At 40.9% G+C, this 19,812-nt stretch overlaps 1 protein-coding gene across 4 annotated transcripts; it reads left to right on the top strand.

Annotated features, from left to right (window-relative positions):
• Positions 1-119: 119 nt before the first annotated feature.
• mybpha (myosin binding protein Ha) lies at positions 120-19,072 on the top strand. 4 transcript variants are annotated; one of them, XM_061056703.1, is made up of 15 exons: positions 121-382; positions 1,500-1,550; positions 2,018-2,116; positions 2,380-2,445; positions 3,057-3,191; positions 3,642-3,809; positions 7,089-7,177; positions 7,276-7,471; positions 7,730-7,869; positions 8,936-9,095; positions 10,871-11,007; positions 15,642-15,828; positions 16,147-16,197; positions 18,820-18,862; positions 18,960-19,072. In XM_061056703.1, exons 1-13 carry the CDS (start codon positions 154-156, stop codon positions 16,173-16,175), a joined length of 1,686 nt encoding a protein of 561 aa, XP_060912686.1. In that variant the 5' UTR covers positions 121-153; the 3' UTR covers positions 16,176-16,197; positions 18,820-18,862; positions 18,960-19,072. The 4 variants fall into 4 exon arrangements, with proteins under 4 accessions (XP_060912689.1, XP_060912686.1, XP_060912685.1 ...); XM_061056702.1 differs by having other exon boundaries at positions 2,003-2,116; XM_061056704.1 differs by lacking the exon at positions 2,018-2,116.
• Positions 19,073-19,812: the final 740 nt, after the last annotated feature.

The raw sequence follows: 19,812 nt of genomic DNA, 5'->3' as shown, positions 1-19,812 counted from the left end.
TGCTGGGTCTAAAGCGGGTTGGTCAAGGAGTATCATCAGTACATGGGTGGAGTTGTTGACAACCCCCCCCCCCCCCCTCCATCCCCTCGCTATATATATTACCTAAGACCCTCTTGGCTCCTTCATCCAGAGAACTGGCCGTCTGTCAGCACGATGCCAAGCAAACCTGCACCCATCAAGAAGTCCCCAGCCAAGAAGGCTGCCGAGAAGGCACCTGAGCCCGCCCCGCAGCCTGAACCAGCTCCTGTAGAGGCTCCACCTGCGGAGGCTCCACCTGCGGAGGCTGCAGCTCCTGCCGAGGAGGCTCCGGCCGCGGCAGCTCCTGCAGCTGAGGGAGCTGGTGCCCCCGTAGCCCCGGCAGAGGACACCCCCGCTGCTCCAGGTACCACAGGGAGTAGAGAAACACAAGATAGCTTTATGAGGGGTTACTGACTCGGAGAAAACATGACTGCGTTTACAAGTTACCAGAATGGTGGATTTATTTATTTAATAGATACACCAAGCTTAAACTAACACAAAGTCCCGCGAGATTTAAAAGAGGTGCTGATTGCACTAATAGCCATTTTTGGACTTTGTGGTTTGTGGTGGTGATGCTGAACTGCACTGCACAATACTGACTGTACTTTTCCCATACTGTTCATATTAGTTAAATAACACACAATATCTGAGAATTACAATACAGTGATATACCACCACAGAGTCATCCTTTATTAATTATATGAACATTTGATGAACATTTAACCAATCTTCATCTTTTCACTTTTCCTTTGCCTGTAGCCTACCCAGTCAATTTATTACAAGTTATTTTTGAATTAATATATATCATATAATTTAAGGTCTCTATGACCCAGAAAATGATATGGTAATATTGTGTTAAAATAAATGAGACTCAGTAGGAAGACTAGCCAAGGAAAGTATTAAAACAGCTGCAGCAGCTGTCATCCCAATCCTGTTCTAAACTATACAGTTGAAATTGTTGTTTTGCATTTTAAAGTTCAATATTTAGATAAGAGTGTGAGTGGACTCTTAATACTGGACTTCTGTGGATCAGGCTATTTTTTGCAATTTTGGTGGGATAAAATTGACCTGAGTGTATAGTTTTTATTTTTTACAATCTTCTGCTAACATGTATCTAATATCTCATTCTTCTGCTTCTCATGGATAATCCGGATGTTATGGATTACTTTTTCTGGATGTAAATTTCACAACATTTACAGAAAAGTTTCCCTTGATGTAATGCGGACAAGTAGAAAAGTGATTTAAAAAGAAGCAGAACAACTTGCATGGGCTTAACATGATGGTTAAATTACCCACCAGTGATTTCTACGTTACCAACCAAGGCCTGGTAAACAGAGAGTCACATCTCCTCTTGCTCTCAAGCTACATGAATCAGAACAGTTGTTTAAGATTGTGTTCACCACATCTTGGATGGTGAAGTACGTCACTGGTGGATTTATTTGAGTGACTGCTAAACCTCAACATGTAACCCCTAACTTTAGCTGATGAGACTCCCGTCCAAGAGGGATTGGATTCGACAGCTCCTGCTGAGGGTAAACACACACCACAGGCGTCCAATTTGCAGAGCATGATATGTGTATTTGTGTCCCACTGTGCATAACACAAGCTCTGTGTGTTTCTCCCTCTTGATCCATGTATTTATGTATTTTTCTGCATTTACCATGTGTAGTTCTTCATTTTTGATCCCGGCGTCTTTTTTTATTTGACCACAATGTTTCTCTTTGTTTGACATGTATTGGTGTTCAGCCTTGTGCAAAGTTTTACAGTGTCTTCAAAATGTCTTCACTGGTCTGTCTTTGTGTCATGAAACCATCCATTTGTTGTCTCTGTGACTACAAAAGCTTCGTCCCTCCGCTCTTTCCTGCTGCTGGCTTCTGTGGAGTGTTTCTTGATCAAATTATCTTGAAACTGATTGATTAATCTGCATGATTAATATTTTAATGTAAAACACTAATTGGCTTTCCTAATGGCATTTTAACGCAAGCTGATGCTCCCGCTGCTGATGCTCCCGCTGCTGATGCTCCCACTGCTGATGCTCCCGCTGCCGAAGACGGTGCTGCTGCTCCGGCTGCAGATACTGCAGATGCTCCCGCAGACGGTAAACATAAACCACCACAACAGTAAACAACATTCCTGCAAAAACACACAGCAAGCAATGTTACCTGCTTCATTAAAAATCTCATGTGCAAGACAGGTGCTCTCCAAAGTGCTTTTCCACCAGCTGTGAGGACTTTGAACTTCCACAGAGATCATCAGATTGAAACTATATGGAAAAGAAGTTTTGGTTATTTGTTTACCAAGTCCTCATTGCTGGTGTTTGTTTCTAAAACTGACATTAACCTCCTGCTTGTTTGATGCTAGCCGCTCCAGCTGAACCAGCTGTAGTTGAGGAGCCGCCAAAGGCCCCCACGCCCCCGCCTCCTGCAGGTAACCCCCATGTTTACTTTTCTCAAAGCTGGAAGCAGCAAATACTTCACAACATTTCTTCTGAGAAACATCTGTAATAAGCATTTTTTGAATATCAAACAGCTGCAGATGAATTCTGCTCTGTGGTTAAAAGCCTGTTTGTTGAAACCATAAGCAGAATAATGAAGAGAGAATAATCTATGCTTATTTTGATCACCTGACCAATGTTATTTTTATTGTTTCAAGTAAAAATTCAGACTCTAGAATATACACTTTGGTAATTAACAGCTCTTCTGTGTCATAGATATATATATAGAATATGGATCATTGGATAAGGGGCAAAAAACATCTTCAAGAATTTCAAGCAAGTCCAGTTGCCTTTTGGATTTTGCAGTTCTTTATGGTTATTTTGGTGTTCATGGCCTTTAATGAAACAGTGTGAGACACTTGAAGATGTTTAGTTACGATGTTTAGTTGATAATGGAACAAATCCTCAGTTGCATTCTGACATGTTATCATGCTAAAAAACGGGGACTATGAAGGCTTCTCAATGTTGTGTGTATTTTACAGTGTCCTTTCAGCTCATCGTACTGTTGTCTGGTGTTTATTAACCCACCTGAATCTCACTTCAGTCCCCACCAGCGCTCCTCTGGACGTCTCTGTGGAAGACGTGAACGAGTCCAGCCTCACTATTAAATGGAAGACCCCAGAGACCATCGGAAACTCCGGCCTGGATGGATTCACCATCGAGTACTGCAAGGACGGAAGTGAGTCTGTGTGTGTGAACTTGTGTGTGCGTGTGCTTGAGATAGAGAGAGGCTGCACCTGTCCCCAGAGTGTCAGAGGGCAGATAGACTCATAGCTGGGTCCAGACCGTATACGGCAGGCTGCATTTCATCAGTTGTCACTGTATCTTCTGACACCACTTTTAGAAGGGCTCGTTTGCCCAGATGACAGCGGGCCTTCTGAGGTTTCACGGTGACGGCCAAAGTTGACTCCTTATGGGCAGGTTGTTTGTAAACTTGTGTCGACAGGCGATAAACTACTAAACATGTCCCATAAAGAGATGTTTTACACGTCTCAGGAGTTATGCAAGTATATAATAAAAGAGTGATACAAAAAGTAAGTTGCAGTCTGAGCTGTCCTGTTAAGTAAAGTCTAAATTCAAATTGCTTTAAAATCTATGCGCTAACACTAACTCTGGATTTTTCCTACAGCTACAGACTGGGTTGTTGCTCAGGAGGAGCTCACCCCGGTTAACCGCTACTGCATCAAGAATCTGACGGCCGGCGACCTGCTGAATGTGCGCGTGGTGGCTGTGAACCCGGGTGGCCGCAGTGAGCCTGCTACACTCGCGGCGCCAGTGCCAATCCGCGAGGTTGTTGGTGAGTCACAGCTAAAGTCAGTTCCACAGACCACTTACACCTGTGTGCCTAAAGAGGGAAGTCCGAACAGCCCAAACTGAATTGTTTGAGCTTGCATTTAGACAAACCTTGTAACTATACACTTAGAGATTTAACAGCTCTTAGATAGAAATCAAAGATGCTATGATAATGTTTATATGCGGTGCTGTGCTTTAGTATACTGTTTGCAATCTTTCCTACTATTTATTTGTATTAACCTCAAAGGTGTCTTCAACAGTTCTCTAGCCTCAAACAAAACTTCACTCAGAAGACAGTTTCAGCAGTGTTAAGACAGCTTTCTAAATGTCCTTGTCTCCAACCTCTTTATCAGGAGGTGGCTGTAACTCGTGACCTTTCCTTAAAATACTCATGTTGCAACCCTGGAGTTATTAACTGCAGTGGCCTCAGATGGACTGCACAGATGTGGGCACATAAATCCCACAGGTGCTGACAAGACCTTTCATTGGCTGTAAATCTTTCTTTCACTAACACATCTTCAGACGTTACTGAAAGCTTGACAAATTAGGATATAAGATGAGATCTATGGACCTTTGTGACTTCCTGGTTTGCAACCTTAAGGACTATGAAGTGTTTGAAGCTAACAACAAAAAATAAATACGTCATCATAATAAATATTTTTCACTGATTTCTCATCAAAATCAATAATTTTAAAAGGGCTTCACAAATATAAAATGATATATACCATTAGACAATAATTAAAAGAGCATTGAATTATTAAAATAAAATAAGAGGAAAAAAATTGTGAAAAGGATGAATAGAAATCTGATATATAAAGTAATACATTTATGTAGCTATTAATTACCTGATACAACAGTAGAAATACACAGACATAAAAAGAACTGTTCCTGCTGGACTACATACTTTAAACATCAGTGCTACAGTCCGCCTCTAAAACAGCTTGTGCTGCATCAGTCTTTAAGATGATTTAATGGAAGTGTGAGTCAGCCCAAAGGAAAACGTTTGGCTAATGAACCATCTGTCTGCCATTTTTAAATGACTGCAGCACTGCGAGTGTGACCTCAGTGTCACTGTCTCTCTTCAGTTTATGACCGTGTCTCTCTAGCTGTTTTGTTTGACACAAGAGAAAAACACTTTGTATAGCTAACGAGTCATAAAGTGTTGTAAATCACTTAGGCCTGGTCTGATATCACTCTATTGAATGGATCACCCAGAAGTTTGGTTCACATGTTGGGTCCACCACATTGAGGAGGTTTCACTCAGTGAATATCTGTCAAACTAATGCCGTATCGCATCAGCATCAGCTATTCGTCATGTTTAGTGTTGATTAGCTAACGTAAGCATGTTACCAAGCTAAACTTCAGCATATATGCCCTGTCATTTCTTTCATTTTCTTAGCTTTTATGCAAAACGATTGACTTTTATAAAAAAAAAATTGAAAAAAGGGTACATTTTCTCTGTATACACTTGTATTACAGCAGTCAAATTAGAAATGTACCCAAATAGCAACAACAAAATGGTGACATGATCGTCTAAATCAGGAACTATGGGAATCAGAAAAAGGAGTAAACAAGAAAAATATGATGATTGTTCTTGCAAACAGACAGAACTTGATAGATTCAAATCGTAGATGAATATCCAGAACAACCGATAAAATGTGTCACACTTTCAGGTCCTTCTTTCTTAGACGTGTTTGTTTCCTTATTGGAGCTGTGAATTTCCATCAGCCATCGCGTTGAGTCACATTGATGAGGTGTTGACCTGAGCCGACATGCCCCAGTTATCCACTTTCAGGACAGCTTACCGTCTCTGAGCGTATATCCTGGTCGGGGTTCAAACTGCTTCGGACAAACAGGAAACTTTAGTTGAGAAATGTGAGTTATGCAATTAGATCTGCTGCTTGAATGGAGGGAGCGAAACCCGAGCCTAATTAATAGATTCTGGGTGGCTTGTTGGGGGTAAATTCAGCTGTGTGTCCTGACCAGGCACCCATCTACACACTCAGGCTTCTGATAAAGACACACTGTCCTAGATATGCTGAAAGCCCCCCACAAAGACACTTTATCCAGAGACAAAGCGAGGCTATGGATGGTTTGCAGGAGGACTCGCTCGCTGCTGGATGCTGTAATGTTAGGAACACATCCGGGCATTGCTGGGAAGTGTGCTGATTAGCAGGGATTAGTGTTTGAGCCAAATCTGGATGGGGGAATGAACCTGACAGTGGTTGGACATCACAATGAGCAGTGGTGTTATGCTGACAATTGTTGGAATACAAAGTGTGGGCAAGGATCCAGGTTAAATTGGGAACAACAGACAGAGAAATTGTGACTGCTCCAAAAAAGAAGAACAGGAAGAATGATTTCGATTGGCCGTGGAGATGCAGGGGCATCTGCAGGGTGAAAAAGCTGATGGGGGGTATCAGCTTGGTTGTTTCAGATTTCCTGTAAGCCCACAGAGCTTTTCAGACATCTGCTACTTATGCACAAACATGCTAGAGATGCCGTTCCTGATACTTAGCACCCAGGCCAAACACAACCATCCAGCACAGCAGCAGCTCAGAGGATGGCTCATAAAGTCCTAACCACAGCTAAATGAATCCATTTCATTTTATTCACAGCAGTTATCGCCGTAGATTTGGGTGTCTATAGTTTTCGGCCTCGAGTGTTTCGAGTTGTGACGTTAGACTGCAGCCGCCGTTGAAAGTGATGACATTCTCCCGCTGCTTCTTTGTGCCTGACACGGAGTGAACACGTGTTGGTTTATGTCCAAGTGTCTCATCACCAAAGCTATTTTTAAGAGCTGCCGGACACAGGGTCTTCCTCTTTGACCGTCTCTACCCAGATACTGGACTTCTTTTCCTCTCTCACATATAAAATATCTTCACATAGAGTTCCTATCTCCTTCTTTCTGCGCGTGCCCATTCATAATTAGCACTTTTTAAAGTATATACCAATACGTTCACTATAAAATTTGTGAAGATGTATTTTTTGTTGTGGATGACTTGGATCATTGGACAGTTTGGACTAAGTTAGTGGTTAATTTTAGCTCATTCGGTCATGCTGTCTGGTCAGCCTTGTCTCTGCTCTATTTAGGTCTCGTTGAGCTGACGTGTAGAGCGAACATGACCACATATTGGAAGTGTTCTTTGAACGATTTGTACACCGTGCATTGGTAGCTTGAATTGCTAGTTAGGTATCCAAGCAATGCAATGGATCAACTCATAGAAATAGAAAACCCAACAACAGAGAGTAAAACAAGTTTGGTTTTGCTACTGGTTTTCAGATCGTCCCAAGATCAAAATGCCCCGCAACCTCAGAGTGCGAGTTGTGAGGCAGGTTGGAGAGCAGATCAACTTGGTCATCCCCTTCCTTGTAAGCACATACACACACGATTGGTTAAGCCAACATCAAAGCACTATAGAATTTTTTTTTTTGCAGACATTACTTTCCCTCTTTTTCCCATACGTCAGGGAAAGCCCAAACCTGTGGTGTCCTGGCTGAAGGATGGTCAGCCTCTGGACACAAAGAGGGTCAACATCAGGAACAGTGACAAGGACAGCATCATGTTCATTCGCACTTCTGAGAGGGAAGACTCCGGTGTTTACGAGATGTCTGTGAAAGTGGACAGCTTTGAAGACAAAGCCCCCCTCACGCTTCAGATTGTGGGTGAGTCACACGTGCGTAATGTTTACATGTATTTGCCCTTGTTGGATCTAACATTAGTGACTTGATCACATCCTTAACAATGATGATCTTTGACCCCGGAGTTTGTGGCCCAGTTGTCAGCTGCTGCTGTGAAGATGTGCTGCCCAACATTAAAGATGATCTTACAGAGCTAAGAGGAGACATATATTTTAGCTTTGATGATCACACTGGTTATGAATTCAACCCTTTATAATTAAAGAAAGTGATGTGTTTCCTCAGAGCTGCCCGGCCCTCCAACCAGCGTGAAGCTGGCGGACACCTGGGGCTTCAACGCTGCCCTGGAATGGACCCCACCCAAAGATAGCGGCAACACAGAGATCACAGGATACACCGTGCAGAAGGCAGACAGGAAGACAGGGGTATGCTACATTTTCTACATACATATACATCCTGCCAATGTGTTGTCAGAATATTTAATGTGTCCATTCATGGTAAGATTATGGAGTGTTAATGAGCTGTAATACTTCTAAACACAGGTTTTTAATGAGTGGCTCTTTGTACTGATAGCACTATGTAACATTAGCCAAAGTTGTATATCAGATCAGACCTGTCTTGCACACTTTCAGATACTTTATTGGAGTTAAGAATCCCTCAATTGAGATCATTTCTCTGTTACAGAACTTGGATGAATTTACAAACATGAAACAGCTTTATGAAGACTTAGAATTGTTTTTTAAACTTCTTAACCAACGTCTTTCTCCTACTAACAATATGGATATAGTAGTCTTTATCGCAAGAGAAAGTGACTTCAAAGTCTGTCAAATAGCTAAACGTCTTTAAAAAGTTGTGCCTTGTGGTTTTGAAAGAGATCTGGCAGAGGTGTAAGTCAGCAAGAGAGAGCTGAAAATGTTCAGAAGTTTTATGTAGCCTTCTATCTCCTCGAGTCATTCTGTTACACACTATGGTTAAGAGAAAATAAAAACTGATTCGGAAAGTGAAATGCATTCAAAAAAGATAAAGCTAAAGGATGGATCTGAGGGCGTGCTCACACTAGGCAATGTTGTCCCATACCATACTGCTCCAGGACTAACCAGGCCTGAGCACGGTTACCTCGTGCACCTCGTTGACGTAATTATAAAGCGTGCTTAGTTTACAAGACAGACAGACTCAAAAAAAAAAAAGGGACGCTCGGTTGAGTCGGTGTCCTCACAACGAAGAAAAACACAGAGAGCATGACAGCTACTTTACTGAGTTTGTGGCTTATTTCAAGTCATTTTAGTCAGATACAGCCAGAACGCTCCGGGATTTATCGATAATGAAGGATGTCCTCGTTGTGTACCCAAGCTTGTGCTCATGCATGAACTGTACCGTGCCGAAGCACCTAAGTGAGTTGAGTTAAACTGTGTGTGTGTGTGTGTGTGTGTGTGTGTGTGTGTGTGTGTGTGTGTGTGTGTGTGTGTGTGTGTGTTGTGTGTCTTCCCACAGGAGTGGTTCACGGTGCTGGACCACTACCACAGACTCACTGCTACCGTCTCAGACCTCATCATGGGAAACACGTACTCCTTCAGAGTGTTTGCAGAGAACAAGGTGGGCACGGGTGAGAGCTGCGCTGTCACCAAGGCGGTGGCCACCATCCAGAAGACAGGTGACCTTCTGGACTCTTTTCTTAACTCCTCTGAGGTGTTTAAAGGCATGGCTGCTGTACAAGTGGGCGAGTGGGTACTCTTTAATGAGCTGCAGTAAGTGTGTGGGTCTTGTTAGCGTTAGCATGTGTGTGTTTGAAGTGAACACTTGAGGAGTGGAAATGGCTCTGGCACTGCTTTAAAAACACAAGTGGTAGCTCTCTTGGCCGGTGCTCAGCTGCTGCTGAAATACATTTTAAGAGGGTCTAACAATGTTAAGACAGCTGGCAGGGCAAATGCTGCTCTTACTATGTATGTGTTTATACTGTACTCACCTGAAGCTGTGTCCTTGCAGGGAATAATGTTTATGTAAGCCAGTGTGCTTAATGTGTTGCTTTGTGTTTGCTCTGATCTAAAATATTTTTCAGTCTATTATTGCTATAGCAACACAACAATAGTGACATTTTGTGATTTTCAAACATTTTATATACCTAAATACTAGACGCATGGACTTTTTCCATAGTTAAGTTAGTGTCTTAACCTTTGTTCTACAGGAAGTTTCTCAGTTAATTTCAAAATAAATGCAGGTTTGCATTGTAACAAGAAGTAAAGTACCCTCAGTCTTAAGACAGTACAACAATTCAAAGTGAAAGGGTTAAAAAAATAGTTTTTAAATGCAAAAATAATTGAATTTCAAACATGCGATTAAAAATGTGATTAATAGTATTTGGAATTCATCGATTAGTCATGATTAGAAATTTAAATCATTTGACAGCCCTACTTAATACTGTTTTATTGCTCAATGATTCTTCGATCCATAATGAGTTCCTTTTTTATGTGGTTAAGTTAACATTGTAACCTTTGAACCAGAAGTTCCTTACTTTATTTAAAAATAAAAGGCTAACAAAAATGTGTTAAATGCAAAATAATGGAATTTCAAACATTTAATTAAAAATGTGATGATTGACTATTGAAATTCAGTGATCATGAGTAAAAAAAAATGTGACAGCCCTACTCCTTATAGGTATCTCCTCTAAAAACAGACATAACTTATATTAATGATGTGCTGCACATTAAGCTGCATCCATACTCTACTTGGATTGTTGAACAGCATCAGAAAACTCCTCCCCCACAATCCTGATTGTACAATACTGATAGTGTTTGAGGTCTGCGTCTGACTACTTTTGTAACTTTCCAAACTCAACCATCAGACATTTACTCCAACTGCACACTCTGATTGGCCAGTGGAAAAGCAAGATTGGTTTGAACTTCTTGCCCTTTTTTGAAATTCCTCACCCAGCTACTTCTGTCACAATGAAGTTTAGAACAGTTAAATGTTTGAACTACTTGGGATCGAGCATTACAACACCCACCCACCAAGTTTTGACCTCAAAAATCCAGTATCACTTGGGCTTAACTGAAACACAGTGATCTGTTTATAACAGCAACTGAGCACTGGTTGGAGTGAGGAGCATGTCTTTATACAAACCCTTTAAAACATCAAGTGACAGGTTTTTCTTGCTGATACGTGATGCAGTTCTAGAAATGTTGGTAACTCCAACTTTGGTGCCCAACTTGGGTAACCTTACCTTAACTCCATTTAACCACTATGGGAGGAGTTAGAAAGTGGATAACAAGCCTGTCATTTTCATCATATATTGTCCATATGAATGTCAATGGTTTTAGATTAGTATGTCCAACAAGCTCATGTTGGTATGATGGCTGGCTGGCAACATTTTTTGTTAATAGCAGGAAGTGTTCCCCAGTGAAACAACATATCTGTTCCATTTGTTCACAGGCATTAACTACAAGCCTCCTGAGTACCCTGAGCACGACTTCAGCGAGGCACCCAAGTTCACCACCTCTCTCAGTGACCGCGCTGCCACCGTGGGATACACAACCAAACTGCTGTGTTCTGTTCGTGGAAGTCCAAAGGTTAGAGATGATCCTTAAATGGATCTTCAGTGTATCTTGTGTTTTAACAAATGACTGGTTGTTCAACACAACAATGAGGCACTGAGGAAACGTTTGGATATGTTTCTGATCGTAGGAAGAGGAAGTCTATCTTCTTGATCCAACATTTGTTATTGGATATTTAAACAGCTCTTATTGGAGCCCCTAGATAAATCATCTGAGTGTGCAGTTTACCGCTTCAGATGGAGTATCAGTGTCACCACTGTAAAGATCCCCTGTACAACAGCTGGAGCGGGGCTTACATTGGCATGTCTGTGTGAAGTTTCAGAATGTCTCTCACTTTTTCTTGGCGACCGCTGCTCTGGTTAAACATATCTTTACAGTTGTCTGGCTGACGCAGATGGTGTAAATGCAGATGATTAGCTGTCCTTGGTAAGAGAAGTCAAGGACAGCTTGGTCAGTGTGTACACGCTGGTGTAGCTGAGACAAATCAAAAAGAAACGGATGGCGGCTCGGGCTGCCCTCATCGTGCTTTATTGTCCCAGAAGAGCCCGAATGTGACTCTCTAAGTAAGCACTAAGATTCATCAAATTGTTTCCTGCTTTTGACAAAAGTTTCCAATTGTTGATTCACGCCTTGAGTTTAGATTTAGAATCTTAAAACATTCACTGAACGTGTCAAAACGAGACGTTGGTGCCTGAAGACCAGCATGCTGGAGTTCTGCTACCAGTTCAGCCAATCTTCAGCTGCTGTGTACCCACAACAGCTGTGCGAAAACATACCCGCTGATTATCTGCAGGGGACCATGGAAAGAGAGGCATTGGACACCTTTCATACTGGAAACCCTCATACTCTGAATGTGTACTCATGTTTGACCCCCATACATGTGAACCTGCTGCCACAGGTTAATCCCTCAGTGTCAGCTTTCACCTCCTATGGTCCTTATCACATCACTTTAAACCACATCGTTACATAATGACGGATACCAACAATTAAATGAATACAGGGTTGATATTTTTCTCACTTGGGCTCCATCATCCCCTCCCTCTTTCTTACTTTTTTTTTTACACCTATAATGTCACACCCAGTTAGTATGTGTGCTACAGTACATTTATCAGGCTGCTTTCTCCCCTCTCTCTAAGAGTCCAGAGCCCATTGGGACCTGCTGAGGATGTCCAGCAGAAAGGCATTCAGTGTGATTAGTTGTCCTGCTGACTCTGATAAAGAGTTGTCATTTATAGAGGCGGAGAGAGACTTCATGATGAGCTGAGAGGGAGAGGTGAGGGAGAGAGAGAGAGAGTCGATAAACAGGGAGACAACAAAGAGACAAAGATAAGAAGCATAGCCTGATATCCTGTTAAGGCTAAGTGGAGATGTTGCTGTTTCGCAGGAGGTCCTATTTTTGTCACCTGTCATGAGTGCAGCACTTTTATCAGTGTGACCGGCATCCACGCAGAAGGAGAGACAGAGACAGAAATGTGATGGGAGATGAGGGAGGAAAGGGGATTCAAAAATAAGTCGATTGATTTGCATTGTCTTTATCTCCATTTTTGGTTGTTTTGCAGTTTAACTGTGGCCTGTAGGGTTTTAACAGGAAACTGGCCGCTTGTTTGTTTCTCTATCTGTCTTGGCCAAGTGTGGTACAGGGTTGTTTGAGTCCTGCAACGTGCTGCAATCTGATGGCCAAGAATAAGTACATTTTGTGCATCCCTATGCAAGCCTGGTCAGAGCAGGCCCAATCTGACTTGTTATCCGTATCACTTCAGTCAAAACCTTTTTTTTTTTTACTGTTTGAAACCTCTCCATAAATTCACTCTTCTTGCGTTTCCATGTTTTGAGATATTGCACACTGTCATGCCACAGTTAACAAGATAGATGTTTAAAGTTTCTGCAGCATTAGACTGTAAAACTCACCAACCAAACCTTGTGCTTATGTGCACTTGTGTTTTCATACATTCTTCTGCTTTTATATCAACAGGTGTTTGGAAAATTACTTTCAGAGCTCCGAATAATATGATGATTACTCAAATCATTAAGATTCATAACCTGTGGACTGTAAATGTGGGTACTTAGTTTTATGGAGATCCGAACTTGGGGTTGAGGTTTTTTATCAGATTTTTCTTTCTGGACAGAAAAACAAATTACAGACCAACATTGCCTTCAAGAAATAATGCATTCAGTCCAAATACTTTATCTATAAATCCTCATTGCTTCAATGCACCGGTCCAAACTTTGATACTCATTTGATACCTGCATGTCTACGAAGAAAAACAGCACCAAGCAGCATCTTCAGTTTTTTAACCGGTGTCAGTTTACAACAACATCATTAACATCAGCATCAACATTTTCGCTGCCAAAGGCTCAAATACACAAGAACTGGTCCACTGCCAAGACTGAAACCTGTCCCTCAATTTCGTCTTGTCCATTTGAGAGGGCAATGGGTGAGAGAGGATGCAATGGATGAGTTTTAATTTATTTTAGTTTAAGTTCAATTCAAAAATGCAACAAAAAAAGTTACATTTGAATATAAAAATCAAATCCTGTTAATCTGTCCATCTTAATAACCAGTTTACACTTATGATATTATCAGTAAATAACTCAAATTTCTGACCTTCATAAAAAAAAAATCTATTTTTAAATCTTAAGTAGCAACTCAGAACTAAATTGGTCTTACACACGAGCGCTGGAGAATTGTAACAATTTGTGCTGAAATGCATCAGCTGAGGTGAAATCCAATAACCAGAGTCACACTGCATGAAGCTGGACCCTCAGAAATCCAGAGAGAGTGTCACTGAGACTCTGAATAGCACATACCTGATGAGGTCAGGCAAAACACTTAAGTTACTCTCATTTGACCAAACTGTCACGCTCAGCAGACACAGTCTGAGAATATGCTGAGTCTGCCTCCTGAGTCTGCCTCATGAAAGGTTCAGATTGTAAAAGAACACGTGCCAAATTTGACCAGATCGCAAATATTTGTATCACTTGTTTTGAAATGGACGTGTACCTTTTTCATTTCTAGCCATTTCTTCAACTTAGGAAGCACACTGAACTATGAGGATGTAAATTGTGGTTCAAGAAATTAATGTGCTAAGGATCTATAGATATTTATTTAGAGAGAGCAGCTAAAGAATGACATACTGTTTAAAGTCTAGTGATTTACTTCTGTTGAAATACCAGCTGCTGATGTATCATTCAATTTTACATGTTTCACTTTTACTTTACTAATATAAAGGGTGTGAAAAAAATCATGTCAAAACAGCTCAAACTGAGCTTATATTTTGATATTAAAGCAAAAGCAGGATCTGATTATCTCTCTGTTGTTTACTCTTAAAGGACCAATATGTACGATATTTACTGAATTAAATCCTAACATAACCCTACTCTATCATCGGACACTAAGTAAGCTACTTTTTCGAATGAGCTCCATGAGCAGAAGCGTGGTAAAACTAGGATTAATATTGGAGATGTTTTTAAAAAATGGAGGGAGGTTAGACCATTGCGACATGACAACCTGCATGCACATCACCTTTATGTGGGGAGGGGGGGGGGGGGGGGGGGTTGTGTGTGTGTGTGGTGGAAGACAGCTCTCTCTAATGTTTTGAATTTGGACTGCAGTTCCAATTTCAAACTCTATGTGTCAGAGTTACATATTGCTCCTTCAACCCCTTCCATTTTTGCACATGTCCAGCATAGCTTGGCATCAGCCTTAGCTTTCGAAGACACAATGGCCACTGCCAGTCAGCGGTGACGGAGAAACAGTAGATATCATGTTTTTTTCTTTCTTGTTGGACTCAAACTGTCGAGGTAAAGTGACGATGATATATATTATATATATATTCCAGTTTGGGCACTTAAAAAAAAGACATTCCTTCTCTTGCAGGTTACAAGGCTAAAGAAAATAAATATTCCAGTCATATCCCCTTTAACATGCATCTGTGCTTAATCGGATGAATCCTAGCCTTGCTCACTGATGGCTACTTTGTTTGTTTAAAGCGTCAGAGCTAAACCTAAACAGACCAGAGGCTGTGTGAAGCAAACTACTGTAAAAACCCAACTGTGAAAATATACTCTGAATGTTCTGTAAACATGTCAGAATGCTTCAAAATGCTCTTTATTTATCGGCATATTGCACACACCGCAACAGAAAAATGTCACGCATTATACTGTATATGAGGCCTTATTCATGATATCCTTCATGATATCATTGACACACATGCCATCATGGTTATTGTAGCTGGTTTATTAATGGAGTTCAGTCATGTTTTTAATATGAACTTTATTTGTTAATTTAAACTGATTTATAAAGATCCACATCAGGTTGGTAACATTTTCATATTTAGAAGTAAAAAGTCAGTGTGCATGTAAATGTATTCACTGGTACAGCTGCCGGGGTTAAAAAAGTTGAACTCCTCTGATGACCCTTCACACTTTTCTCTCACTCTGCCTGCCTGTCTGTCTGCATGTTTGGGTGTCTCTCAGTTCTGTCTTGCTTTTAAATCTTCTAAATCCAAATGAATTGCTACCTTTAAATCAAATGTCATGTCGTCATTTCTTTCAGAATCATGACATCATTGGCGGTATCTATCTTTAGGTTTATAGTTCCATGAATGTTTTTTTTTTTTTTTTTTGTCCCCGCTTCTCCTCCCCCTCAGCCCAAGATTGAGTGGTTGAAGAATCAGATGGTCATCGGTGACGACCCCAAGTTCCGTAAACTCTCTAACCAGGGCATTTGCTCCCTGGAGATCCGAAAGCCCTGCAGCTTTGATGGAGGTATTTACACCTGCAGAGCCAAGAACGCCCAGGGGGAAGCCACTGTGTCCTGCAAGCTGGAGGTCAAACGTATGTATCCACAGATTCATGATAAATTCCCAGTTTCAATTTTAAAAAACTGTAATGAATGTACTGATTTACTTGCTGCAAGCTGTAGAAAGAAATGATGTATGTTACTCTTTGCTTAATACTTAATATGAAGCTGTAATATGAAGTAGCAGCTGGTAGTTAGTGAGGTGCAAGCTGTTTTCAATCTTTGTAGTAATCTAGACTAACTCTTTATCTAAGCTAACTCTTTAGCCAACATTGTAAATTTATTAAGGTACCAGAACCTTTATCAATCTAAAAAAAAAACATGAATTAACATCTATTTTCCTCTCCCAACAGAGATTATTATTTCAGAGAAGGGGAAATAAACCAACACCCAAAACTCCAGAGGTAAGGATCAGAAAGAAATGTCCAGATAGTTAACTACGCTTTGTTCACAAGCATTTTACAAACACATTTGATCACTACATTCAAATAAAATATCCTTCAATCAAGTGTTAAAAACCCCTTTAACATTTAACACTGCTCATATACTGCTTTCACACATACAGCTAACATTATGTTGGACTCCAAGACAGATCCTGTTTGTGCATGTGTGTGTATTTCAGCCTATGTGTGTTGAGCATGTTCATTAACAGAGTGTAAGATTGAATTTCCCCTCGCGGGATTAATAAAGTATATCTTCTTCTTCTTGCCCTCTCCTCTCCTTCACCTCTCACTCAGCCTCCTCCTCAGTGCGTCTTGTACAGTGTAAGCCCTGCTTTTGGATGTGATAACGTGGCAAAGATTAATATCAGTCAAACAGGAATACCAAATTTGATGTTTTTACAGCTTAAGCATTTCTATTTATACCCTTACAGCAATGCTAATGTTTGGCCTTTTTCAAATTCTCCAGTGGTGTAGCCTTTCAGGGAGCGTTGGGAGACTTTAAAAACATGAAGAGGTGAGAGAGGGTGGAAACCGAATGAAATGACCAACGATTAGCCAGAAGACTGAACCCATTGGTAAAAGGATGCACAGGATAGTTGAAGGTTGTTAAATTGAATGAGAGAAGGATAATGGTTTTATCATACTGTAAAGGACATACCACTGTTTCTTTTTATGGCAAACATTATCACAAAACAAACTGGATGTACAGTAAGAACGTTTGAGCCATCAGTCAATTACAATTTTCCCTGCTCCGAAAAAATGAAAGGAACACTTAATCCTCACACTATAACACCAAGTCAGTTTAATTTCAGGGATCTCAAACTGTCCATTTGGGAAGCACACCTGATTGTGAATCAGTTTCTCAAGCTTTTTTTTTGCAAATTATAACCGGTGCAATGGAGAGGCAAAGCAAGACAACCCCCAAAGAGGGAACAGTTTTCTCTAGTTTCATGCTACTACTGGACCTCCAGCAGTCTACTGGTGTGCGTGTTTCTGACCAAACTGTCAGAAAACAGACTCGATGAGGGCGGCAGGAGGGCCCAAAGTCCTCTAGTGGGACCTGTACTGACAGCCGGCACCATGGAGCTCGATGGGCCTTTGGCAGAGAACACCAAAGTAGGCAGTTCCGCTATCGGAGCCCTGTTCTCTTTACATTCTCTCACCCGTCTCAAATAAACTCAACCACACCATGTGTGTTTTCAGATAGTAGTTCAGCACATTTAACGTTTCATTTTAAACACATTTAATTCCAAAAAGTGTATCAGCTAAAACAGCAGAGCTCTTGAATGTTATTCAAACAGAAGTTATTTTCTACAATAAAAGTGAGTATTTACAGCAGGAGCAGATGTACACAGGATTGACCCATACTTGTTGCTTATCCGAGTTCGGATGCGGGTATTTTGTGCAGGTCAATAGACTGCATTTGTGTCGTGATTTGTTCCTTCTTCTATTTACGCCCTTACTGTGTTCAAATTTTAGGGTAAATTTGACACATTTACCCTAAAATCTGTTTCAGCCAACAGACTTCTTGGAAACTGATGTGACACGTGCGCGGTTGGCTATAAAAGCCCTTGACTACATCTGTTTTAATTGAAAAGGAAGCACTGAGCCGGGTTGCGAAGAGTGTGATGTGGGGGCTTGAAAATGTTGTATTTGATCTTACTGTTTTAAAAACACACTGCTATGTTTACTGTAAACCTAAATTGTGTTTATGTTTCGTCCACATCAGTTATAGTTCACACAGCTGTTTAATAAACATCAGGAGTAACCATTTGTGAACACATTTCCACTTCTAAGTATGGATGTAAATTTCTTATTGTGATTTTGGAACTCAAAATTGAATGTGAGGCTTCAATATCATGACTGAGTTGATTGACGTTAGCAAATCAAATGGATGCAATCTCTGTGCTACATGCACACTACAGTAATTGACCTTCAGTGCGGTCAGGGACACGTGTGTTCACACCATACCTCAGACAGGGTCACATGCCTGCCTGAACACCACCCTGATGTGGCTCCAGTGATCACATCTTAATTTATAATGGAAGTGCTCGGATGCATTCACACCTGTATTCACAGCTATCCACTTTCAATCAGATAACCGAAGGCTTATTTTCACATCAAGTGTCAACTGAGTCTATATAGATGACACTGGTGAGTTTTTTTAGAGATTCGACAAGCGGTCCTGTGAGGCATAACCATACATGGGAGGGCCTCTCATGGGGAAAACGAGGGATTAAGCAGGGAGCGCCTTTGGGCGGCGTTTGCTGGAGAGGGTGATGTCAGCGCGGCACTCCACAACTTCTAAAAATGACTCCAGATGATCTGACACACAGCCAAACTCTTCGCATTACCCTGAGTCAACAGGCCAAGAGAGGAAGTGAGAATGGGCTAAGAGGGCAGAAACCAAGCCAGATAATCTGCGATGGAAAATACACAAAAACACACACACACACACACACAACCACACAATCGAAACCCGGAACAAATCAACACACACTTCCTCCCAGAGCATTCCTGGCTGAAGGTGATTATGAACAACTCATGACCCCATTAAACCCTCTTTTTGCTTTTATTCCCCAGTGCCTTTAAGGGAGCTGCAGAAGTCCAGGTCTTATGTGTGAAGGTGAGTTTGTCTGTTTGTTTGTGTGAGTTTGTGTGCATCTTTCAGAAAAAAACAACTCTTAACCCTCTTTCTGTTATTTGCTCTCTTATTTGTGCAGAGTGTTTGCGGAGGTGAGATAAAAAGTCGTGGCTGTCCGAGCGTCAGCGTGTATATAATGAAGAAAGAGAAAGAAAAACATACCAACATCATCCCCACCCACCCACCCACCCAGCCCTAACCACTCCTTTCAGAATGCGAGGAAGACCCACCCATCACATCCCAGTTTGCCAAATGTTGTTTGTTATTTAAGTTGGTGACATGTACTGTCTGTATGTAAGTCTAAATTTACCATGTTTTTTTTTTCTGCCTGTGTCCATGTGCTGTTTATTACAGTATATATATGTACGACATAATAAAACAGTAAATCCTTCACATGCCTTTTCAATGACTGAATGGAGGTGTAATACAAATATATATTTTACCATGTTTTATGAGGGTTGGTACTGACTGGAGTAGCTATAGTAGCTGCAGTACTAAAATGCTACACATAGTTTGAAGTAAGATACAGTTTATTGCATAAAAGATAAAGACAACTTAAAAATTAGAATAACTTTTTAATTCAGCATTTTACTATATAAGCTGGCCTTCAAAGGACAACAGTTTGATTAAAGGGATAGTTCATCAAATTAGAAAAATGGGGACGCCTGACCGGCGACGTTTTTTAGGGGTACTTACAGTAGTAATCGGTTTACTCAGGAGAGGTTTTGAAATGCCCCCAAAAATGTGCCAATTTTAACATTAAAACAAAAGTCTAGCACAAATGTCTAAATACTGCATTTTCATTAAATACGATTACATTACTGTAAATATCCCCAGTACACAGAAGATGTATGAGCCTTTGCTTGCCCTTAGCATTACAGTTGGACATGATGTGACTTATTACATAGCATGAAATAAATAAAATGTTAAAA

Source organism: Labrus mixtus, chromosome 15, assembly GCF_963584025.1.
Source record: "Labrus mixtus chromosome 15, fLabMix1.1, whole genome shotgun sequence".
NCBI lineage: Eukaryota > Metazoa > Chordata > Actinopteri > Labriformes > Labridae > Labrus > Labrus mixtus.
This window is presented reverse-complemented; position numbering and strand designations above follow the sequence as displayed.

What these genes read in the sequence shown, in the direction of transcription:
- mybpha (XM_061056702.1), top strand. Translation starts at nt 154, where the DNA reads ATGCCAAGCAAACCTGCACCCATCAAGAAGTCCCCAGCCAAGAAGGCT. An exon ending in AGGCAGACAGGAAGACAGGG is followed by an intron (nt 7,870 to 8,935) that starts GTATGCTACATT and finishes GTCTTCCCACAG; the next exon opens with GAGTGGTTCACGGTGCTGGA. An exon ending in CTGCAAGCTGGAGGTCAAAC is followed by an intron (nt 15,829 to 16,146) that starts GTATGTATCCAC and finishes CTCTCCCAACAG; the next exon opens with AGATTATTATTTCAGAGAAG.